Source organism: Lycorma delicatula, chromosome 1 (genome assembly GCF_047948215.1).
Source record: "Lycorma delicatula isolate Av1 chromosome 1, ASM4794821v1, whole genome shotgun sequence".
Classification (NCBI taxonomy): domain Eukaryota; kingdom Metazoa; phylum Arthropoda; class Insecta; order Hemiptera; family Fulgoridae; genus Lycorma; species Lycorma delicatula.
The window spans coordinates 280,966,735-280,994,243 of NC_134455.1; the positions used below are offsets into that span (position 1 = coordinate 280,966,735).

Here is a 27,509-nt window from a genome sequence, read left to right on the forward strand (position 1 = left end):
TCATGTCACCGTACGCTAAAAAATCACCCTTAAAACATTAAAAAATCAAAATTACAAAAAAAAAGTAGAAATGGTTTTTAGGTATTTATTTGATGAATATTATTTGCAGGCTCACATCTACTGAACATCTCATTTAGTGTAGGTGGAAATGGGAAAAATCTGCAATCATTGTTCTGAATTTCTAACCCCCCCTATCTAGGTTGCACCTCTTTCTAGGTTGAATTTTGAATAATCTAGAAATTTGTTTTAAGATATCCACATGAAGATTACGCACACTAAAAATCGATTTAATATCTTCATTTGTTATCGAGAAATTAAAAAAATAACTGGGTTTCAAAAAATATTCAAAAATCCATGTTAACCCTTTAAACTCAAAATTTCAAAAAGTCACATATATATATATATATATATATATATATATATATATGATCTTTTGTAAAACTGATCTTTTGTTAATTTCTCAAAATTATTTATTTATTTTTATTTGCAGTCTTTAAAGAAAGAGGTGGAGTGGGATCGAAGTGATGATAAAAGTACAACCGGTGGGGAGAGTTCTTCAGATTACAGGCATCCACATGATCCAGTAAGTGTATTTTTCTGTTAACGTATTGTTATTTCAGCATGTTATTTATTTTATTAGTTTTAATATTTATTCTTTTATTAAATTTGTGGCAGTGTATAATTAAATAACTGCTTTCTTACGTTCTTAATTATTTTTTTTTATTTCAGTTTTATTAAAAATGTTCATTTTTTAATTTTAAAACAGCAAATTCTCACTAGGTATTTCAAAGCTGTTGAATTACTCAGTGTTGTTTAAAATCATAATTCTTTATTTTCTTTGCTGAAGCGTATTATACATTTTATCCGAGTACTGTACATTATTTAGTTTGTTCTTAATAATTTTTTGTAGGTAATCCCATTTGCAATCAGTGCTGTCTGTTTTGTTACTTACTACTTTTCCATAAGATATTTGTGCTCAGGATGTGTAATGATGCTAAAAAATTTTATATTCATTATTATTTTCTTACATGTTATTAAATGTCAGCCACATTTTTTCAAAGTTTTTGATTGATTATGTTGCAAAATGTCAAGATTAATTAATTTAATTATATTAATTTCTCTATAATGATTTAATTATATTTATGTTGATGAGCGTACTGGATTGAAATCAACATTGTAGGTACTAATAAATAAATTTATATATTGTATAAATAACCTTAGTTTTATACTTGTACAGCAGTTTGTGAATTTCTATTTCATGATAGTACTTTTGCTAACTGTAAAGAATTATACATAATATGCCAAATTTTTCTTTGTATTAAAGTTTACTAAAATTTATACATAAATAATTTACTGGTATTTATATTATATTGTAAATAAATAAATTCTGATGTGATGATTTCAAATTTGCTTGATAGCAAATTAAATTGCTTTATTTGGACATTTTGTCAGTTGCTTTATTTATAACATACTCTACTGCTTTTAAAATTGATCAATGCTTTAGTTATCTAATTTGACAGAGAAAAATCAGACTTTTTAAAAATTTCATATCATTTTTTTTTTTTGTTGGACCTAAATCCAGGGTTTTTTAGTAATAAAAAAACATAAATAAAGGTGTTTTTTTTTTGTATTTTTAAACAAGCTTTAACTGTAATGCTTGGCATTAAAATCTAAATGTCTTACCTGATATGTGTTAATATACAATTACTTTTAGTGAACTTTGGTAATATTATAGGAATTTTATGAGCTAAAGTCTTATCAACACAAATTACAAGAAAATTTGAAAAATCTGTATATATTTGAAATTGTCATCTGAGATGGTATTTTTGCAATTAAATTAGAAATTTAGTTTTGCATAAGTTTTGTTGTTTGTGAGAATTGTATTTCTTAAATTGTTGAAATTTAATTAAATATTTTCTTGAAAAAATTTGTTAAATATTCTGGACAGCATTAACTTATTTGTTTGTCATGAAATAATGAATATGACACGATGTCAAACTGATGTTATTTCAGTAAAATAAATAACTCAGCTGAGAATCAGCTTGATTATATACCAGAATCTAATTAAAATTAGATTTGCTTAAATTTCTTTAAAATTTGAAGCAACCATTAAGATATTAAATCTAGATTAATTATTGTTAATAATTTATTATTATTTTTTTTTTTTTTTTTTTTTGCTTTAATGGTAAATGTTGAACGACAATTCTTTAACAGTAATTTTAAAAAGAAACAATTTTGTTTTTGTGTAAGAAGTTACGTAATACTGACAAGTTTTATTATTCAGGAATCTGATTCCTCTAGTTTCTAGGATGAAATGTAAGCAGTTCTGTCAGTTCTATTATTAAAGGCAGTTAAAAAACTGCAAGAAAACTTACTCGTCTCCCATGTTGTTTGTATAATTGTCAGCGTAACTTTGTATAATTGTCCAAGTAATTTCAATAATTGCATTATTTTATTGGATACTTTGCAACAACTATATACTTAATGCACTTAATAATAACTAATGTACTTAACTTTAAAATATATACGTGGTGTACTTGACTTTGTTGCAAGGAGTTTATTAACTAAAATAACTGGCGTTCTGATATACTGTGGTGTTGAAATGAAGTAGCTTATTATATTTCATATTTAGAAAGAAATTTGATGTTCCTGTTATCTAATCTGGTGCCGTCTATTTATTTATTTATTAAATCAATACATTACCCAAAATGAAGCAAGTGTAATCAAATAAAATTTAGTGAAGAATTATACGATTTTCAGTATTTTTATATACAGTAAAATTATTAGGAATTAAAACATACTGTTTGGAATTTTTTTTTTTTGAGATTATGTTAAGCATAGTTGTGATGATTCATAATTTTTAAATGAAATGAATCATAATTCAAAGATTAGTTTATCTTCTAATGTAAACAATGGAACATTATTTTATTAGTAGATAAAAAATTATGGTTATTTTTTATATATTTCTTTATTTGGACTGGTCATGTATCATATAACCATGTTTTGAGGAAAGGGGCTCATGCTTTGCTTACTTTTTATGAAAAAAAGCTACCCAAATGCTTGAACAAGAAAATAAGAGAAAGAAAGATAAACAAAAATTCTGTATCAATAATTTGATCTCTGTCCTAATATGAATTGTTTTATTATGTCTATAACATATAATATGTTAAGATATATTTCACTGACAAACATTTGATTATTGTAATATTCTTGGAAAATTCTAGCAAACTTCCTAGAATAATGTAGTAGTTTTGGTACATTAGGTAACAAGAAGTAATTATGGATCAGTTTGAGTAGACCCTTTTCTGCTACTGGGTCATGCGTCTACTTGTCAAAATTAAACAGAATTAATTTTTAAGTATTGCATTTGGTAACTATAAATTCTGATTAGCGATACATACTGTTGTTTAGTTTATATTCTAGCATCTGATATATCAAGTAATAAGTAGTTTTAAATATTGTGAAACTTCATAAATATCAACATAGTTGTACTTTTAAAAGATAAATTCATAAATCACAGGACATAAAATGTATAAAATTCTATTTAATAAATAATTTTTATTCGAAGTGAAATAAAACTTACTAAATGTAGAAATTAATGTTGGCAAATTAACGTTAGTATGGTATATAATTATGCTTTGCAAGAGATAAAGGGCTAATATAACTAAGAAATTGCCTATGTGGTACTTTAATGCAACTTTATTGTCATCAGAACACGTGTTGAATGTTAGTCTACCTAATGATGTGTACTTAAAGATGTGTCATTGATCTTTACTTATTTTTCAAATAAGTTCTATATTATTCTCTTTCAAGTATAAAAATTAATTTAAAAAACATCTGTATTTAAATACATCTTTATTTAGTGTTTTATGTATTTTTTTTACCATGTTTATGATCAACCACTGATGTGAATGAAAAGAAGCAGTTCATTGTTCATATTGAGGTGTGATTGATAAGTTTGCTTTAAGGAACTCGATGAACAAATTAGTTTTCTGATTCTTCTCTGTGTGATTTAAAGTGGCAGAATATTGTTATATTAATATTAGCAGCAGTTAATTTGCTGCTTATATTAATATTTGGGATACAAGTGGCATCTGTCAGAATTAATGTTCTTGTGATTAATGATGTTTTTATACAGCCAATTCCTGTGTATGAACAGACTGAAGATGTTACTTATAGGAATGAATATGTCCTACATTCCAGTGAGCTTGATCTGCATCAGTAGTATATTAAGCTCAGTCAAGAAGGCTAAGGGAAACTATTTTACTCCTTATTCTCCTTATTAAGTCAGTAGTTTTAGAAAATTTTAATTGTGTGCTTCATCTAGTCTTCTATGCCTGCATTCTTGGTGTGGAGCATCAGACTAAGTAACAAATACTGCCAGATCTTTTGCTTCAATCATGGTGTTGTCAAACAATATTTTACATCCCAAATATTTAAGTGGTCTGTTTTATTCCAAAATGTGGTTTGCTAAAAAAAAAAATTTTGTGTGGACTTAATTCATTTGCTCTTACCATGTCATTTGTTTTTTTGTTTTCTGTGGAATATTTTCATTATACAATCCTAAAGGCTTACAACATAAAAAGATTCCTAACAAAATTGTACTTCTGTCGTTTGCATACAATAAAGAATTTTAAAAACACCTTTCCACAAACCAGAATTTATTAATTGCCAGAATCAAATGATTGATTCAAAATTGAATTAATCAGTGTCAACTATCTGGCAAGTTGGTATAGTTTTAACACATTGCTTCTTGATGACTTACTCTCATGTTTGATTGCTGGCAAGAGTCTAGCATTTTTTCTCTGTCATTTTGAAGTATTCATTATTCACTTTGAATAACATTATACCATAGATAATGTTAGTTGGTACAAACTAAATAAAATAACATACATGTGTAAATGTTTACTTATATTCTTTTTTTTAGATAAATAGGTTTTTATCTGATGATTAATTCACTACAGAAGTGTTGAAAGCGTGTGCATGAGAATATGAAAATTTATAACAAAAATGCCAAGCTTGGAACTGGATTTGAACCCAAAATTTTAAATTATTAACAACTTTTCATTGAAATATTTAAATTAGATAATTTCATAATTAAACTTATTGTAATTGAATTTGTATTGCTATCATAAATTTTTCTACATGTGTTTATTTTATCACATTATGTAAATATTTTTTTTTTTATATACAGGCTTAAAGGCTGTATAATGTGTTTAATGATTATAACTGTAATTATGCAGCATGATTTATTTATTTTGCATGAATAATTAGAAGTATTATTGCAACCAAATTTCTCTTTTGTCAGTACTTTTTTTGGTTTTTTTAAATCATTATTTTTTATTAGTTTGCATGAATTTGTTTTAATACTACACATTAATAGTTTTTCTTCAATAAGTTAAATAATATTTTCTTTAACTACTGTTTCTTTTATTCCTTTGATGTGTTATTTTAATTATTTATACTGTATTAAATTAATGTTTATATTTCTATACCACATATATGTATTACTGTCAGTCATGTGACTAATTTTCCCTCGCCAATACTAATATCAGCTGTTGTATGACAATGAGAACTGCACTAGGCTTAAAGTAAAATTGTATTGACAGTACAAAAATTACAATATACTTCTACTAGAAATGTCACTTTTTTAATTTAGAATGTTCTATTTGTTTTATTATGATTGTTAAATGTGGTGGCATTTATTGTATAGTTTTTCTTGCAGTATGGCAGTTTTATCATATAAAGTTCAACACTTACTGATAAGCTGTGTTCAAAACATGTCTGACAAAGTGTAATTTTTTGTGAAGTTGTTACACAAATCCTGTAATGAAAAAAAAAAAACGTTTAAATTTGTCTAAATGCACAATTCTCATAAAATATTTGTCAGATATTGTTTGAATGTTTTGTATCCTAAGTATTCCTACTACTTGTCCACGTCTTCTACCATTGATTTTCTTTGTTATTGTGCAGTATTTTTAATAATGAATCCTAGTAACTGCTATTAAGTAAAATAACTCTCAATAATTTCTAATTTTTGTCATTGAACATGAAATTATTGGATTTTCTTATTCTTTGACTTTGTTTACTAATCCTCAGATTTGTTTTTAGTAGCTAAATTCATTCTTTTTTTCCTTTTTCAATGCTATCTATTTCATGTTCAAAATTAATTTTGTTTTTTTCATTAGTAAATGAAGGATATTTTGTGATTGTATGAGAGCATCCCAGCCGTTTTAGCCATAGACCTAAAAATCTTTTAATGATTTTTGCCAACTTAAAAATTGTTTCCTTTATCTGCTTTAATTACTTTCTGTTGAACTCATGATAAATAATATAAAACTAAAAGTTTGATCTTTTTTTGAAATGTTATGATTTACAGTGATATAATGTTGACAGCAGAAGAGATAAAATTTTATTTTATATATAAATATATATATATATATTTTTTTATATAAACTAGATAGCATTTTAACTATGGTTTTTGCCTACTTGTAATTTTTGCCTAATAATTTTATTTGAATACAAAATTTCATATCTCTAGGTGGAACAGTTTCATGACAGTGCTTTTTTAACACATATACAGCAACACGTTAGGATACAAATTAGAACATAAGGTTTTTAAGTAAAATTCTATCAATCAGTATTTATATATTTCATTATGGTTACCAGGTGTGTTTAAGTATTCATTATTTTTGCTATTGAAATGTCTAGTTTTTATGTTTATTTTAAAACCTTTTGGTACCAATGTTTTTTACTGGAGAATTACTTATACATTATTTATATATTTTTCTCTAAAATTAAATTTACATAAAGATTAAAAACTAAAGAAAATAAACTAAGAAAAATTAAAGAGATAATGATAATACTAGTTACGTATCATTTTCACATCCAGTTTGATGTTAACTTAGAAAAAGTCGGATGGTCTTGGGAAATACAATACGGTATCTTAAGAAGTCCTTCTGCAGGTTGAATATATCTATCCTTACCCTTCTCCACCCTTCCCACTACCCTTTCTTCTTTCCATATTCTTCTTTCTTCTTCCTTTGATATATACCATGGGAATTGAGACAGTCACTTCTTTCAATTACTTCTGAAAATATAATTGCAAATTGTTTCAAACAATTATGAAGTCTTTCTAATTAAAAATTATAATTTACCTTTCTGTAAAATAAGATGAACTTGGTATATTGTTTATAATATAAATTTATATTGTAAATGCAATTTCTGTGATTAAAATTACTTTAATTTTATATACCTATAAAAGGTTTGGATGGGTTTTTTTTACTCAGCTTATGTTGTATCTATTTATCCCAGTTTTATTTCACCTTTCCCTCATTTGCAATTCCTGCAACACTTTATGTGTATAGAGCTTAAAAGACATGTAAATGTGTGGAATATGATTAGTGTTTAATTATCAATGTAAAAATATTCCTTTAATCTCTTAATTCATATTTGCAAATTATAATTACGTGATGTGCTAAATCAGATACTTGTCGATATATCATCAGTGATCTTGTAAGTATTTAATATCAATAGTTTAAACCTTAACCGAACTTTTACTTCATTGCTACAGCCATTCTTTTATTAAATAAGAAACACTGTAAACTTTTTTTACATTGCATATTTAATAACTTTTCCTGGAAAAAAATTAATTCATCCCATAGGTCACACACTTTTTATTGTTTATTTAATTTAATATTTATTGTATAATTTAGTTACCCTCATCCTAATAAAGTTAAGTAGTAGTTTTAATTATGTATAATTGTTTCAGAATTGTATAACATCAATTACATAAAGTTGAAATACTTAACTAAATTTTTACATTACTAACAATTGTTTCTTTTTTACTTATGTTTAATCGTTTCTGTACAGATTTATACTGACTTTATCATTACAGTAGGACCTGTTATTCTTTATCTTTTCTGTGATTGGAAATAACCACTTTGTTGTATTACCTAATGATGTTTAATGAGAATATGGTTCTTTACAAATGTTAATTAATTTTGTTCTTTTGTATGAATGTATAATTATTATTTTCACAGTTATAAATATTACTCTAATTATTTAAATTCACAATTTAAAAATAATAATGATATTTGAAAGTGAGTAATGATATTTGACTACATGAACTAGTTTTCTTATGTATTATTATTTGAATAGAAACAGAATTATGAAAACCAGTAAACTAGTAACAGAAATTACAACTAGTAGTGGCAATCTTAGAAACATTTAAACACTCTTATTAACAGTTAAACACAATGTTAAGTTTATGGCAGAGTATTACTGATGAGTAGAATTTGATTGTTTATTGATTAATATATAAGATACTTATTAAGAACATTCACGCAATTTAATTTCATGATTTTTTTTAATTTAATCTATGCTTAGTTATTCTCAAAAACTTTTTGGGTGATTAATGTGCTATATAAATATAAACAAAACTTAGCATACTTTCATCGAGTCACTTGTTAAACAAACCTTTGTTTTCGTTTGTAAGTACTGTTTTTAATTTATTTTTAGAACAAATTTGATATTTACTTTGGAGTTTTAGTAAGTCTTTTTAGTATTGAGTGAATTTGTGATTTTATTTATAATTGTAATTTTTGTAACTCAGTTTATATCTGACTTCCAGAAAGTTAAAACATTTTCAAAAAGAGAAATTTAAAGAAGTTAGTGACAAATTTGTTCTATTTCAGTATTTTGATTGAATTTTTTATCAACTGCTTATTTTTTTAAAAAAAAGGTCCATATTTTAATCATCATCCTCATTGTCATAAGTTGTGTTTAATTACTTTTGACATATCACTTTATTTATTTTGATTATTTTCTCTCTTGGCCATCTTAGCACTGAGCTCCTGTGTACATAGGAAAGACCTACATGGATATATGTACATTCGTATGTAGTGTTTACATAAGTGCATGTATGCAAGCCCATATCTGTGTGCTAGTTTTCATCATTTCTTGCCACCAATCCATTTGTGCTTCATGAAAAACGCAAAATGGAGAAAATGAGTTTTAATAGTAAATGTTCAGTTTATTAACAATTATTAATTATCAGCCTGTATGTTATTTTGCTTTTTATTTTTATTTTTTTAGGTTATTATTTTAGGCATTATGTTAATAGTGATTTTAAATTATTTTTTTAGTGTCTTGAATTGATGTGATTTACATTTTTTTAACTTGTACCTGGTATTATTATTTGATTTGCTTTTTTCTAATTTTATTTTATTTTAATCTCTTTTTTATCTGTTTACCTGTATGTATTTGCATGTTTGTTTTCTAAGTGTATTTATTATCTTTTATACTGTCTTGCTGTCGAGAAGTTGACCTTCATTTTTGGCCAATTTTTGATTGTGCGTTTTTTTCTCATAATACAATATATTATCTCCCTCCTGTCTTCTTGATGTTCTAATTAAATGGGAGGTTATAATAATGTTCAAAATTTTTTAAAATTTGATTGCTCTTTAGAATGGTGACAGTTAAATAATTCTGGAAGAATGAACAGTGATTCTTCGGTATAATGTGAATTATTTCATCAGGTATAAATTTTACTTTGTAAAATTGTATCTCTGCAGCCAAACAAAATGAGCGTCAACTTCTTGTGCTGAGTTTTACCTTTCCTTCCTTTATTCAAAATTGTTTATTATTAGCAGGATTATTTTCCTTCTGTAAATGGGAATATCAATTGCAATAAAATTATATATATATATATATATATATGTATATGTATATATAAATTAAATGGTTAAAAAATCCTGCACCTTGTATACATATAACTGCTACACATACATAAAGTAACATTAATTAAATGAATGAACTCTGTTATAGAATGATATAAAGAAAGAAAGAAGTTGATGGTCTTATTTTGGTTTGGTTTGCAGGAGAGGGAGAGTATGGAGGGTGAGGGTCGACCTCTTTATTCGTGTATGTATTGTGGTGCAGCATTTCCTCACCAGAGCAAGCTGACTCGGCACATCTTATCGCACAGTCTGGAGACTTTGAAAAATCGAGAGCAGGTCCATCAGTTACAACAGCAGCATCCTCTCATCACAATGGCCGGACTAGTTGAACCTCTTAACCTAATGGAAAGCCACTTGATTGGTCGACCACCACCCGAAATTCCTCCAAATCCTTTCTTGGATACTGATCCTTCCTCAGCACTCTGCAAATTTTGTGGTAAATCATTTCCTGATGTCGGCTCATTGATAAATCATCTCCCAGTTCACACCGGTGACAGACCATTTAAGTGTGAGTTTTGTGGCAAGGCTTTCAAGTTGCGTCACCATATGAAAGACCATTGCAGAGTTCATACTGGTGAACGTCCGTTTCGGTGTTCTCTTTGTGGAAAGACATTTTCTCGTTCAACGATTCTCAAGGCTCATGAGAAAACACATTATCCAAAGTACGTGCGTAAGTTCCTCTCTTCACCATCACCTGAAGAGGAACAGAGGCCTCCAGATCTTTCCCTTCCTTGTGATCTCTCGACAACAGAGCCTCTTTACCTCCCAAGACCACAACATGAAACATCCTCACCTTAACAGCTACCAAATATATTCCTAATAGAGGAGTTACGGTTTAAAAATCGATCCTCTATTTAAATTTAGGAAAATTAAGAAGAGTTTCGTCTACTCTTTAATATAGACTGTATTGTTGTATTAGAGCAAATTATTATTTTTTATAGCTTTACAAAATCTCCAGAGACAATATATTATATAAAAAATATATATATATTAAAAATTATATAACATTTGTTATTTGTTAAAAAAATTTCTTAAAGAAAACATTTATTTATTATTTTTCTTGTTGCTGTTTTAAATAAATTTAAATTATTTGTTTTCAATTAATTTATGTTCATAGGATCTTGCATTTTAATTATTAAACATTAAATTTTAGTTAATATTGAGTAATTACAATCATATAATTTATTATTATGCTTCATTTAGGCAGAAGTTAAACTTCAGTTAGTGTTTTTATATAAAATTAATAGCACTAGCAAATAATGTGATTTGACAGACCCAGTGTTAAAAAATGAAACACGTACATATAAATACACACACACACACACACGTATATATATATATATATATATACACACACACACAGAGGATATATATACATATGAACATGAATATTGTGTTTAATTATTGAACCTGTTACAATAACATCGCAATGCAAATACTGAAGGTTCTAGGTGCTTCACATCAAACCGGTAATAGCAATCTATTTATTTTGCCCAAATAGTGGAGTATAGTGTATTTTTTTGTAAATTTTAATAATTATACAACAATGTAGGTGTATTTATTTTTAGAAAAGTAAATTTTTAATTATTGTTTTATGTTAATCTAGTCTAATAAAATAATTTAGAAGTAAAACATTTATTCATAGTTACAATTTTTTTGTGATTGAAGTGTGATATAGTAATTATTGGTTGTAAAAAAAATAATAAATAAATTGTTAGTTAATTGTTATTTTATTTAGTGATTTTAAATAATTATATTTTTCATAGAACATTTAAGTAGTTTTTTATTTTTAAACTATGACTGTGTATGACTTATTGTGTTGTTTGTAATTATTACTTCTATATTTTTTGTTTAATTTAGTTATCATTATTAATTCTAGACTTATAAAGTCACTTCTTATAGCTTAGAATTAATTTATTATTAATCAGCAAAATGTTACTAAATTAAGAGAGTTTAGTAAACTTATTATTGTAGAGTTTTGCTGTGGTAATTAGTGACCTCAGTGTTATTTAAATTAGTTTTCGGCATCAAGTAACATTATAATTATGTATTCACTATAATATTGGCCATTAAATAGATTGCTTACACCGTTAAAGACTATATTTTAGTATTCACCATGTGAAATTTAAGAAAGTTGAAAAGATAAATAATTATAAACAATGTGCTTAACGTGATATATACATATGTATTGTTAAAATTACACGTAATTGTATTGCAAATTTTAGAGTTAGTGATAGATAATAGAAGTGATATATAAATTAAATATTATAATTATATATATAAGTAAATAAATATATATATACATAAATATGTATATATATATATTAAATAAAATGTACATAACTTTATGTAGTTTTTATGTAAAAAAATTGTATTGTTTTATATGCATTGAAGAGAAGTGCTGCAGTGAATTGTTATGTAAAAAATAAATAATTATAAATATGGAACTGCAGTAATTACTGTTCACGTAAGTGTTGTTTTAATATGTCACAATAGCAATCACAATCGGTAGTGTATCATTAATAATTATTATCATTAAGTAATTAACTAATGATATTGATCATTTATATATATATATATATATATATATATATAATGTATAATTTTGTATCATAAAAGATCCGTATTTGCTCATATTCAAGGTATGAATATTTGTTTTTTTAATAACAAAAATATGTTCAAAAACTGAAAAATAAATATCATTATAGAGTTTCATATACTGATGATGATGATGTTTAGACATTTTCTAATTTAAATTATAATTACATTTTTTTTTTTTTTTTTAATTAAAGCAATAAAATATGCCTCCATATTTATTATAATTTTAAAAATATAATTTTTCACTTAAGAAATAATATATTCTTTAAAAATAACAGCTACCTGTTTTTATAAATTTATCATATCTTTACGATGTGATTTATTATTATTTTTATTACTGTTATGATTATATATAAATGTTTTATACATATTACCTATGTAAAGTATGGTAAATATTTAGTTAATAGGGTTAGTCTAGGGCTGTGATAGTATTACATATATTGTTAGTGTAAGGTTTTTGAGATAAAAACAGGGTGGTTTGTATTGAATATTGCACAATCTCTATTTAATTACCAGTAATATTTAATTATTGTAATAAATAAATATTATTCATACTGAAAGAAAGAAAAAAATGTATATACATACAATATTCCTTAAGTTAATACAAAATTATTATTATTTTTATCATTTCATATCCTATTAGAAATTAGAGATTTTTCTGTTATCCTTTGTTTAAAATTTCTTTTATATTTCTCATGAGTTATTTATTTGTTATCAAACGTATTGGAGTTGCATGTTACTAATTATTTGATTACATGTTCATTTGAGTTAAGGTAAATGTGTTTACTTTATGCAGTTTAGTATCTTAGGAAGTTATACATTCAATATCTTGCTTTTCTTCAATTTTCAAACGTATCATAATTCACACTAGCTCCTAATTGTCATCTGTGTGAGCTTAATCTGAATGTGATGATATCATTTTCTAATTTTTAAATTTAATTTTATATGGTCAAACTGACCAAATTTCTCTCTGTCAAACTATTTTCTGTCTTCTTTTTGGTATTTTTTTATTACCTTCTTCATGATTAATTTTTTTATGAACGGATTCAATATAACTTATTTTTTAGGTAAAAATATTGATCAACTATGATGGTGTTATTGTTGCTAATGGTTTTAATATGCATTCATTTTTTTGTAATCTTATCCCATTTCTCTATTAATAGTTTTTGTTTTTAGTTAAATACTTGATTCTTCTGTACTGCCTTAAATAATTATAACATTTTTTTATCCATTAATGAAGAATGGATTAAATAATTTTTGTTTTTTAGAAATAATTATTGAGTGAAATATTATTAAAAATTTGTGGAAAATTTATTTTAAAAAACGTGAAGAGATTAATGCAACTGATTATTGCAAAAAATAAAACAAATTATGATATTTACAAAAATCATTAATGTATTTTTTTTTAAATATACCTGCAGTGATAGATCAAAATTGCTCGTTTCCTATTGAATTTCAGTAAAAATCCTGAGTTTTTTCCCATTTTAACCCATTTTAAATAGTGTAAAAATTGCTTTAATAATTTTAAATATGATTAGGGAAGTCTACTAATTCAATCTGATTTATGAATATTTTGAAGAAAAGTTACGTGGTTGTTACTGAACACAGGGGAGTACTCATCTTTTTCTTTGCCTTTGTTCAGTAATCTCGGTTGATCATAGACTGCCATCATGAATCATAGCCTACAATCTATTGTAATATAGGCTATTTAATTGTAGTCTTAAATTGTTTAATTAAGTTTATATTTATTTATTGTCTTGATATTCATTTGATTTATTCTTTAGATTATTCTCGTTATCACTTACGTTTTGTTTAAAAATATAATGTTTACTTTTTTATTAACATTTCTTCAAATCATACTTCTTATACTTTATTATTCTTTTTCCCTAGCCTTGATAATTCAGCTAGAAGTTTGACTAAATATATGTATATATGTTTTTTTTTTATGTATAGATATTTATTAAATTAAATGCATGGAGACTATGAATTACATAACTACAGATTTTGGTAATTATTTTTCAGATAATTTCATCACCATACCAGTACACATAAGCCAGTAGAATTATTACTAATAGATATTGTGGTCTTTTGACCAGTCTTTTGAGTGGCCTTATTTTATTTTTCTATTTTTTCATTCTATTAGTTTATATACCATCCCTTCATCATTATCTTCAAAATCTAAGCATAATATTTTATTTATTTCTATAGGAGTAAAATTTAGTAAATTAAAATTTTTTAGACAAAATGCGACCCTTTTATTTAATATAAACACATTAACCTGGAAGTGTCAAGTTTAAGTATTGGTTTCTTATCAAAACTGCATAAAAAATATTTCTTAGTTAAAAAATAATTTCTTAGTTATAAAAAATATTTTTTTTAAAAAGTAGAATAAACTTCATAGACCAACCTGATTGAAGTAATTTTACAGTAATTTGCATAACTTTATTCTTTAGGAAGTATCCATCCTAGTGTATGTTTCACAGTATGCAGTTTTTGTGCATGTCATATTACAAAATTTTAACTCAATTAAAATTTACAAGTTGTGTTTCAAAACTTTTGAAATTGGTGAAAAAGTGTAAATAAAGAAATTAACTTTAAAAAAAATCTGTATTTTAAAAGTTATGCAGAAATTTTAGTCCAAACGTTGGTAGATTAATAGAGAGATTTACATTAGCTTAACAAAAAAGAACCATAAAAATAGATTGTGTACAATTATGGTACTCTTTAAAATAATAGAAAACTAATGAGCAAGCTTATGAGTTTTAAATTATTATTTACAAATTATAACTTGATTTCCCTATTTGGTAGAAGATTTTCTGCACCACATTTTCTGAAACTACGTGCAAGTATGTAATATGCATGCAGTGTACACCAAGATTAATTTTTATTATCCTTGACTATTTAATTAAGTATGCTTAGATTGTAAAATTTTCAACTTAATTGTTATTATTTTTAAGCATATGCTCTTTGATTTTGCTATTTTTTTCAAAAATAAAATTAATGTTGTTTCAAATTATTGTGTCAATTAAGACTAAAGAATGGTACTGTAAGATGTTGGATACTGAGAGGTTCACATTATATTTTTAAATACGTGTAAAATTTCTTGCTCGAAATACATTTAATTTACAATCTTATATCCCCAGAAGTGTACAGAAGTACTGCATTGATTTTTATGATAGAAAGCTGTTGTATGTATTACTTTGCGCTATTTTCCCCAGACTTATGATTATAACTCGTGTAAGTCATGTGGAGTTAAAAGACATGCTAATCAGTGTTGTTTTTCTGAGGCTATCAATGTTCAGTTTATTAGCAGTTATTGTAGTAAAGAATGGGAACAGTTAGTTTTAGGACCTAATGACAAGCAATTGCCTAATGGCAGAACTTAATGGTAGTTTCCTAATGGCTGTTTGACATTTTGATCAGCTTAGCATGTTAGTGTATAATATATCTTGCTCATTGTTGAGGAAAAACAAATTCCAGTCTTCAGCTTCTATGATAGCCTGATATGGAATCCTTTATAAGCTTGAGAATGTCTTTGCTGATTTTGAAAGTGGGTTGTCATTTGATATTTTCTTCAACTTTTTTAACTTTGATATCTAACCAAATAGCTAATATAAGATACAATGTAGAGATTCAAATCTTTTTTTATTTTTGTTCAATGATTTCCCCTTCTCCTACTATTTGTATAGATGGTTCTGATTATGAAGATAATATAATTCTAAAAATAATTACTTTTAACACAAATGCATATACTTCATTTTAATAACTTTTCTTGTATATGAGTAAATGCGGTGTGCTAGGGTTTTAAATGAATATCAAAATATAAATAATATGTTAAGAAAATAGAACTGATCTTCCAATAGATGAATGATTAATGTGGCTACATGTTATAAGTAGATTTAGTTGCAACAGAATAGAATTAAATGAAACAGTGTTTTACATATTTGAAGAAGGCATTCCACGTTATTTTAAAGACTTATTTTGCTTTAATGCTGTAGTAACTTTTAAAGTACAGATATGCTTTTAGAAAAAAAGCAATATTTGTATCATTAATGACTATGAATTTATGTATGGATTTCATCATTTTCTACCACATAAATTATTATGGCGCATGATATTATCTTATTATTTTTTTTTAAATTGTGCATTTAAACTTTAATGGTTATCAACAGGTAACATAAATATCTAGATGTAAATACATCATTATCACATCTAAAATCTCCTGTACATTTAGATGTCAATAGTGAATCCACTATTGATTTTAACTTCCTATAATTAAGATGCCTGTAGTGACCCAACTATCAGTTTTATGTGTGACAGTGATTTACTTTTATCCAGATATTTATATTAACTGTTGATGAACCACTAGGGTTTGAAAGTACTATTAGTTTTTTTTTTTAAATATGGTAAGATCATCTTACGTAATGATTATGTGAGTATATTCTAGAAATTAACCAAAAATATTTATTAACAAATAAGGAAATTAATTTGAAAAACTGTATATGTACGCATATTAAAATTAAAAAAAATTTAAATTTAGATTCTTTTTCAGCTATTTTGAAGATTAATTTTGAATTAATTTTATTAATGGTATCTTTCCTTAAAATTTTATGTGCAGTTTCATTTTTCTGGTACAGTTTTTAGGTGATTAAAATGAATTATTTTATTCATTTAGTTCCAAGTTTCATATTCTGATTGTGTTTTACCTGACACATTTAAATTTATTTTGATTATCTCAGGCAAAAATTGGTTGATGTAATTAAAACACTTTTACAAGAATTAAAATTTAAGGTACTAACTACATTTATGAATTTTTAATAAAAAGTGTCCTTTGTGTGTGTGTGTGTGTGTGTGTGTGTGTGTGTGTGTGTGTGTGTGTGTGTGTGTGTGTGTGTGTGTGTGCACATTTTTTTCCCCCCTAAAAACTTAAATAATATGTGGAGTATTCTTATACTGTATGAATGTATCTAGTTTTCAGCTGAAAACCAAAATATCTTGTTATTAACTACAATAATATTATCCGTTACATAAAGATTATGTTATTGCTTTAAAGATATTGTTGATTACAATTTGTAAAAGCAGAGTTATGAGAGTACCATTTCTTATTCATATCTAGATTATTTATCTGAAAAACAAATGCAAACTGTGGAGTTAATATGTCTGCTACTGCCTGTTACTTATTTTATATAGCCATTATTAAGAAAAATACATATCTATAAATAATTTATATGCTGTGAATGCATTTTCTGTGACATACAATAATTCACATATAATCTTGCCATATTTCATTCCTGAATCATGTGATGTCTGTGTGATTTTTTTAATCTGAATATCTCTAATAAATATCTACATAAAACATACCAAAAAGATTTTTGTAGAAAACTTCTTAGAATTTATTTCCAGTAAGTATGTTATCATCATTTATTTCATAAAACTTAGAGTAAAATTATTTCTTCTGATAAGGAAACTGAAAAAAAGTAATATGTTTTTTTGTTAATATATTTTCGTGTACTGTTTTTTATAAATTACAATTATTTTTGTTAAATTGATAACTTAAAAATAATTTCATAAATTTAAATTTTGCATAGTAGATCGTCTTTTGTTTATTTTTAAGAGACTGTCTTGTAGTTACCCACAGCATTTTTGTTAATTTATTGTTTTTTTTTATAAATTTGTGAAAGTTTTATGTGACACTGGTATTCAGATTAACAAATTATTTATTTATTTTTTTTTATTGTGTATGTTACTCACAGTGTAACTGAGATTAGCACAAATTTTTTCCCTTGATTATATTAAAATTGCACAAATAACAGGATTAAATTATATCTAATAAGGTAATGTTCTAGTGAATTTAATTGAAAAGAGCAATTTGAAATTCATTTTATAATTAACGTACAGTAAAAAAAGGAAGAAAATATTAGTGGTGATAAGAATAATAATGAACTGTCATATTGCCAATATTTGTTGTCAACTATTTAATGTACCATGTCCATATTTACATAGTCTGTGAAACTTTTTTTTTAGAAAGATAAGTATTTATGTAGTTTTAAATGTTAATATCATGGTATGTACTGTATAAGTTTCTATCACCTAAAAGTTGTATTTATTTTAGTGGGAGAATATTTTGGGTAGCAATTATGATTTAATTGCAATGTGATTTGTATTAGAATTATCATACTGGTCTATATCACGTGTCTTACCTTACATGTTATTTTATGATGACCGACATCTTAAAATATTTTTTTTATATAAGAAAATTTTATTTATATATTTATTTAAATTAATCAAAATTTGATCTACTTCTTCAATCTTTCTTTTTAATTTTACCAGTTTCTTTTTTTTTAATTCACTTTTGTTAATAATTTTTATAAGACTGAGTTTAGTTATATTTATGGTTTCAAAGCTTATTCAGAAATGAGAAAAAATTTAATCATTTTTGGTTTTTTAAAAATTAGTAAAACTTTTTTCAAAAAATCATTTTATTTCCTTTAATAGTTTTTATTTATTTATTTCTGTTTTTTTGTAAAAGGAAATTTACTTATTTAAACAATTTAGAACACTGTGGTTTTTAGATATGTTAATTTTTTTGTACTAGAATGTTACCTTAAATTTGTGATTAAATATATTTTTAGTTATTTAGAATTGTTATTTATCACATTTACAGTCTTCATTATGAAGAAAAATTATATTAGCCATTGCACTCTCTGTACATTTTTATTAATTTGCAAGGGATAATTTTTATTCATTTTTTTTAAATAGTTTAAATTTAATGTGATAACATGATATCTAATCGTACTAAAATAGTTACATGTGTGTTAAAGCTTATTTCATAATTTGCAATTCTGTATTTTTATTATGAATACAGAACTGTCAGAGTTCTTATCTAGATATCTTCACTTATAAATAATTTAATGCGTGGACTACAGAAAGCATTGCAGAGGCACCTTTCTTAACTTAAGAAATAACTAAACAAAAAGAATATTTTACAATTATTTTTTAACTTTTAATGAATAATTATATTTAATCTTAAGTGAACTTATTTTAGTGAGTTCAGTAGTTGGAAATTTATCAATTGTTTATTTATGGAGATTTAAAAATGTTTTAATTTACTCTGCACCTCCACTTGAAATACATTGGTTATTTTTTATTCTGGTAGGAAACTAAAATTCCATTGTTGTAGTAAAATTTTTCTACAGTTGTTTACTTTTGAAAAGTATCATTTGTCTGAAAATTAAAATTTCTTCTACATTGTACTGAAGTTGTTAGATTTTTTTCTGAAGAATCATTAATTATTAATTATTGATATTACTGTTGATCAAGTTGTTACTTGAATTTCAGTTTCTGCGATAAGCGACTATTCTGTTTTAATCCCTCTTCATGAGTATTTTCAATTTGTGTATGTTGTGTGCATGTGCGTGTGCATGGGTGTATGTGTGTGCACGTGCGCGCGCATGTGGGTGGGTGTTTGGTTCTATGTATATATATATATATATATATATATATATATATATATATATAAAAACTCAGTTTCTGATTTTAGTAAAGAAATGTTTTTAATTGGAGCTGAATTTTCTGATATTCCGTGGAGACTTGTAATTTTTATCATTTGTAAAAATAAACTGAATTTTTTTGACAGGAGTTTTTTGTTGACAGGAAATATTAACTGGTAAGATTTTTTAAGATACATTTCTGGAAATATTAATATTTTCTATCAGGTTCCTAAGATGCACTCCAAGTATCTTAAAAATATTTTTTTTCCAAACACTTTTTAATTGCTGGCATAGAAATGTTCAAGACATAAGAGTTCATTTTTCATGAGTTTAATATCTTCTTAAGACTGAAATGCATTGTACTTTGTAATAGTACTCAATAAATATTTTCATATGTATTTAGTGTTTGTTTATTTTTCTCTGCAGAATATTCTTCTTTTTTTTTTAAGAGTTTTTTCATGTAATTTGAGGTTTTATATATTGAGGTTGTACAATTAGGCTTGAGCATGTTTAGTTTTGTCAGGATGATTTGTTCATAGATCTAAGTAAATAAAAAAAAAGTATATTATTAATAAAAACTAATTAAGTAAAGAAATAACATTTTAGCTAGCAAAAAGACTGGGAGTGATGTAAAAGCCAGTCCTTAAATGCAGCTGGAAGTATGGTATTCTCCCATGTTCCAGCTCAAACATACTATCATCTTTTAGATAGTATGAAAACTGTCCTACGTAACCTGTAAATGATAATATTCTACATGTAATTATCTAACCTAGCAAATTTAGGATGAATCACTACTAGATGAGTCTGTAAGGATTATTGTAAAAATGGCACGATGAATAAACATATTAACAGATTACTGAAAAAAAATAATAAATAAAATATAAACTGAAAAGGCAAATTTTGATTTCTATTGATATCATTGACAAAAAAAAATAGTAACAAATCCTGATTGATAACTCACCGATTCAAGTCTTTATGTAGATGCAAGATTTTAATAATATTTTATCAGGTAATTTGGAAAGTTTTTCACCAGTTTAATTATTTTAATAAAATGCTCTGGAAATAAGTCTTTCAGTTATATTTAATAATCAAAAATCCAGTATTTTTTTTCTTTTTTTTATTGCAGTTTGTAGTAATTTTATTTAAACATTCTATTTTAAAATATTCAGTTAAAGCATAAATTTTGTTTAGTTTTACTGTTATCAAATTAGTTTTAGTTTCCTGTTCAATATAATTTACCCATTATATTTCAATTTATAAATAAGCATGTTTAAAACTGATCAAAATTTTTAAAATTTATATCTTCTTTTAATATATTTTTTTCTTTATGTAGTTTTTAAATGTGTATAATATTTAGATATCAGTAGTAGAAAAATGGTTGTGATTAGAATCATATTTTTCTGTGAGTTAGGATATTATTATTGAATCTCCTTGTTTTATATGAAAATACTTTTTTAAAAATTTAGATTCCATTTTATGTTTTTTAAATAGATGTTTTCATCCTTTTGCAAGGGAAATCCACAATTTTTTTTTGCATTTTGGATTGATGTATCAAGAGTTTTTGATCAAAATAATTAAATTTACTATATAATCAAGAAGTAAGAATTTAGGAAGAAAATAATTTTTGTTAACAATGTACTTTAATTGCACACTTGTGCTGTTTTTTTTTTTGTAACTTATTAGTTAAAATTTGTCATTCAAAGTCCTTGTTTACAAGTGAAGATAGGTAGATGTTAATAGTGAAAGTTATGTCACTGACAATAAATTTGAAATAGTTTCTTTTAACAACAGAACATATTAACAATCAAGGAAAAAAGCATTTTTGCTTAGTTGATGATTCTTTGGCCCATTTATCTTCATTTTTCTTAGCTGCTGATTAATTGATATTTTTATATGATAAATTTTACTGTTATTTACATCCTGTAATACATTGGTGTTTAATGACTGATTTAGCATAAATCATTGACTAGTTTTAAATAGATTCATTGGATCCTTGTTCTCCATACCTCCTCCACATTCTAGATATAATTACTGAAGTATTCAAATTCAGTACATAATGTAAAAAAGATTATTATTTTTATAGGTTTCATCACATTTGGAAATAAAAATAAATTGTAGTCGGTAGATTTTTTTCTCCTCTTAAAATGAGCATCAAGAACAATTCTTTTCATATGTGAATGTAAACATATTAAGTCATTGTAACTTGGGTTATTATTAATCTGTACAATATTCTGGAAGTTTACAGTTATTTAGCACAGCTTTCTTGATTCAAGGCCTAAATGTAACAGTATCTCTTTAATCCTTGTGAGTGTAGCTTGTTACATTAATGAGTAATCAGGTCAGGAAGTCATTAAGTAATAGAACCCAATAACTTAAAAGACGGCCTTCAGTTTGCTATCATTAAATATATCTAATGGGTTTTAATCATTACTATTAATTAAAACTTAGGTATTAAGTCGATAAAAATTTCCCTAGATAATTAATTAATTTTGTTCCTAATATGTTAATCGACATAAAAGATATATCAGTACTTAACACTTCTTTAGTGCAAAGACTTTTACAACCTTTTATGCAGTAGTTGAAATTATTATTTTTGTAATCACTATAAATATTTAGTGATCACGTAATACAAATTATTATTGTCAAATTTTGTTTTGGAATAACTTATTACTTTATCTTGCTATATATTTTATGTATTTATATTTAGAAAAAAAAATTATCAGAAAACTTTTTCATTTTTCCTCCATTTAAATATTTTTTTCTTTCGTGGATGTGAGGTGTCCATATATTAATTTTAGTCATTTATTTTAATTATTTTTTTTACGATACAGTATTTCTTATATTACATCAGTGAAATTTGATTCCTTTGTTGTATTCTGAAATTTAGAATATATTGTATTGCTTTATTCTGAAAGTACAGTTGTAAAATTACTACATTTTAATGCCTGAAAGGTGCGCACATTTTTATTTTTGAATGTACAAAATGGCTTATCATCTTCAGTCATTTTTAATTTATTCTCTATGTCTACTTTCCAATTTCTTTCATTTTCTATAGGATTGTGTAATGATAATGTGATTGTACCATATGTGCTTCTACCATCTATTTAAAGTAATTTTTAGAAAATTTTTTTAATGTCACCAAAATTATCTGCTGTCACTAAAGTGCAGAAACATTAACATTTCTTCATTATTCTAATATCACTCAAGATATTAACTTACCTTGAATGAAATTAGAAAGTGCTTATTAATTACAAAATTCTTTTGAATCATATTTTTTATAGGAAAACTGGTTAATCTATATACCCCAATCTACAGAATCCCAAATTATCAATTTTCTTCCTTTCCATACTATATCAGTATTGTTTTTGAGAATTACTTGTAAATCAGAACTACTTTATTTGAAAAACAAATTATTAAAAATAAGTAAATGGCCAAAATATAATTTTAATTGAAATTAAATAACAAAAGAAACATACATATGCATTCAATTACTATTTAAAATATTCACAGCACATAATTACATAAAAAAAATACTGTAATAGTAATGTTGTTGTTGTCTTTATTACTAAACCAATTTTAACTTAAAAAAGACATGATTCATTCAGAAATTTTGTATTTATGATTAATTTATTCTGATGTAATTTTTTTAAGCAGCATTTTTGAAATTACTGTTCAAATTATTATTTTATACAGTAAAACCTCTCAACATATTATAAAGGCAAGTGTTATTTGGATATAGGTGAATTCTTTATAAGAAAAAATATTGACATTTTGATCACTTTGCTGAACTATTACTTGTCCTGCTGTAATTATTAATTTTGATTACTCTAAGTAGTCTAATTAATAAGTAGCATCATCACACAATGGGTAAGGCAATATTTATTTCATAGAAACACTGATTCTGCTTTCAGTTTCATATTATTGTTTTCACTAGTGTAATCAGAGTCACATTTTAATATCTATAATGAAATATTTGACCACAAAAGTTATTTTTAGTAGCTTTTAATAAAATTAAATATACTCCAATTGTTCAAAATTCTGTTAATGAAAATCCATATTATCTGAAGTGACAGGTCAAAATTAGGATAACTTAGTGTTGCTGTCACACTTTGGTTCCATCAAGAATCCAAGCACACATATTTTCTGTTAGTAATGGAAACTAACTATTCCCAATTTGGAATTAATGAAAATACACTATGATATTTCTCTTTTGTTTTTCCAATTCTCTGATGTGGATTGCTCTTGTTTACATTGTTACTATAAATAAAGTAATTTTTCGAAATGTGTAATATAGCAACATTTTGTTTTTTTAATTAGTTATTTACTATAATGCAATAATGTATTTTTTTGAACTACATTTTTGCTTTTTTTCTAACAGAATTACCATTTTTACTTCTTTTTACTCCTTAATTAATATTAAATCCTTCAAGTTAGAAAGAGAGATAATATTTGATAATTCTCCATTTATTAGGAAGATTTACTGGATTCCTAAAGTTGGGAACTGATGTTTCATTAAGTTGGCTGAAGAGTGATCTTTTTTTTAAGAATCTGCTAATTCCTATATTCCTTTCTAATATATCATTCACTTCTTCCCTCATAAACTCATTTAATTATCCTGTGATAATTGTCTGTTTGGTTTTCCTGTTGTCCGTGTTTTACGTTCATTAAGCGCTTCACTAAGAATGTATTTGATATTAACAGACTTCTTTTTTGTGTGAAAATTTTGTTGTCTATGCTAGTTGCACTTGATACATCAGTTATTTTAACGATCCTTTGCAATTTTACAAAATTCACCATTTTGGTGTAATATGCCCTATTGTAATATTTTATTTATCATATCCCTTTTTTTCATATAGTTATGAGCAATATCTTTCTTTTAATTATTTTAAGTGCATTGCTGTTCTTCTAGCAATTATTCTTCTGAATTCACTCATTTCTTGTAATTCTTTTTTCTCCAAACTTTAACCCAATAGAACCAATTCAGTTTTAATGGTTTACACACTTCATAACTCCTCAATAAAAACAACCCTGTAGTAGTACTTAGGCTTTTTGTAGAAACTGATGGCAGTTAGATGTAAACTAAACCTTGCGATTATTATGCACTTAAATGAAAAGATATTGAAGATTTTACACGTCTCAGTAACTTTTTCATTCTCATGAGGGATTCTGTATGTGAGAGGTTTTACTTTTAATTTCCTACTTCTTTTAAAAGATCTTATATGTTGCTTTAAATTTATAAACTACATTATTTAGTTTCGCATAAAAATAAATATTTACAAAAAAGCTTATTTTACCTTATTAATAGTATTAATGTTTTATATATGTATTTAACTTTTTAGTATTAGAGAAATACATTGTATTAATAAGCAAAAATGAAGTAAGAAGTAAGTTTGTTTTATAAAGTAAGCAATACTAATATAAGTATTTATTATTGCTGTTTGATGATGCATATACAGTATAACTTGTAGCAACATGTTTATTGCAATTAATTAAAAATTTATATCTATTTCTATTTGTCTATATTATTACATTTTAAAGTTTTATGTTTTTTATATTTATGCTCTGATCTTAAAATTGTTTGGATTTGTTTTGAGCATGATTTAAATTAGTTAAATCAAAGATAATTTTTTTCAAATATTCATCGAATGCCTTCTTAAATTATGGTGTGAAATGTTTTGAATTGTATGTATGTAACAGCAGTAATTGTTTTAAAGTGCAGCTTCATTATCCTACCGTAAATTAATGGAAATTTTATTAATTTTGTAATATAGTAATTGTTTTTCATTTTCTTTTGGACTTGAGTGATACAAGTATATTTAGTCTTTTAATACTTCTATGTTAATAATTACAATGACTTTCTTTTGGAATTTTTTTTTAAATTAACATGTTGTATTGGGTTTATAAGAGTTTTTAAGGTATGTTAAAGCTGCGGTTTTATTTACTGATGAGTTAGTAATTGGAAATTGTGATTATTATTTTGTTCTGCTGAAGGGAAGATATATTCGCATAGCACTGCCATTGTTGAATGCTAGTGACTTGCCAGAATAGTTTGGCTGTGGTATGCCTTGTTTCATTTGTTTCATAAACAATAATTGAGACACGAGAAGTGAGATTTTGTATTTTTGTAAAATTTGCGATGCAGTTATGTAACTGTAACAAACTATGTTACATGTTACACCGAGGCTGGTTTTATAGCTTTGGGATGTTAATATTATTGATATTATTGTTTATGTAGTAGTGATTGCAGAAAGTCTGTGATAGTCTGTGATGATGATTCTAATTTACAGCTAATTAATAATTATTAATAAAAATGATTATTGTATACAGATACTGATTATTAAATTAACCTAACTTTTCACAACACAATAATGGGAAGTTAATATAATGTAAGACATGAGTTATTTAGTTTTATCATATTTAAAAATTACAAAGTTGTTTGTTGTTTTCTTTTTTTATAGATTATAAATATTCTAATATTTTTATTGTGTATGTGTGTATATATATATATTTTTTTTTTATTTATTTATTTTTTTTTAATTAAGTGGGACCAGAAACATGACAATCAATTGTCTTGATTTAATTAAATAGATTATTATACTATATTTAAGGGATTTTTTCATTCGTTTTGTTAAACAACAATCATTACTACATTTTCCTTTGTTTTTGTATATGTGTATTCATATACCTTCCTATATCATTAAAACACAAAAAAGAGAAACAAATCTGAGCTCTTTTTACTTGACTGGTTTAATACTTTTCTCTTTTTGCATTTTATACTTAACCTTAAATATTTACTTATTAAAGCATTTTACAATATCAGTTATTCGCTTTATCCATTCTTATCATCCTCACATGATTGAGTAATATGAAATTAAATGTTTTATCCATTACACTTTCTTCCACATTACCAAATTAATTGATCCTTGATGGTCTTAATAAAAAACCCAATGACCTAGTTCTTCTAATTCCCTGTTTTCCTTGTTTTGCTATTGTAAAGCAATGTAAATATTTTTAAACACTTCTTTTCTTTAATTTATTTCTTACATCACCCTTTTAGTGCCTCAATACATATCCTTAGATGAACATTACATTATTTTATCCTACATTAATATTAATTATCTTCCTTTCTGTTCATTTTAATTATCTTTATCTAATTATTATTCTTTTTTAAATTTTTTTTTCTAGAAGTGAATTTGCAGTGGCTTCAGCATATTCTTTTACTTTTAGTTTTATATGGAACAATAAAATCATCAGAATAATTAACACTTTTGTGTTTTTGTGTTAGATTCTTATTCTGCTGTTCAATTTCTCTGGCATTAAATTCAAATAAAATTTTGTAAGTTTTCTTTAAATTACAGAATTTTACGTTAATATGTTTTGCTAAATTCTCTTCTGCTTGTACAAAAAAAAAGAAGTTTGGTATGAGATGATTGATATACTCTCTCTCTCTGTTTATTTTAGTATTAGAAAAATATTGTTTAAAGTCAATAATAATTTTTCTGCATTTATGTTGCACAGCATTTTTAATAATCTTCTTTTGTTTACAATTTGTCAACATGAAAAACTCTCTTTTTATTTGACCGAATCAACATGTTACTGTATTCATTTACTGCAGTGGTTCCCAAAATTTTCAGAGTTGTGGCACCCTTTTTCAATTTAAAGTTTTCCATGGCACCCTACT

At 25.1% G+C, this 27,509-nt stretch overlaps 1 protein-coding gene across 9 annotated transcripts in view; it reads left to right on the forward strand.

The window, feature by feature from the left end:
- LOC142332173 (uncharacterized) overlaps positions 1-27,509 on the forward strand; it is a 231,092-nt gene that overhangs the window by 166,794 nt on the left and 36,789 nt on the right. For all 9 annotated transcript variants that reach the window (XM_075378478.1, XM_075378455.1, XM_075378465.1 and 6 more), the window contains one exon: positions 491-583. In XM_075378478.1, coding sequence (XP_075234593.1) covers positions 491-583 — 93 coding nt within the window. The remainder of the gene's footprint in view (positions 1-490; positions 584-27,509) is intronic.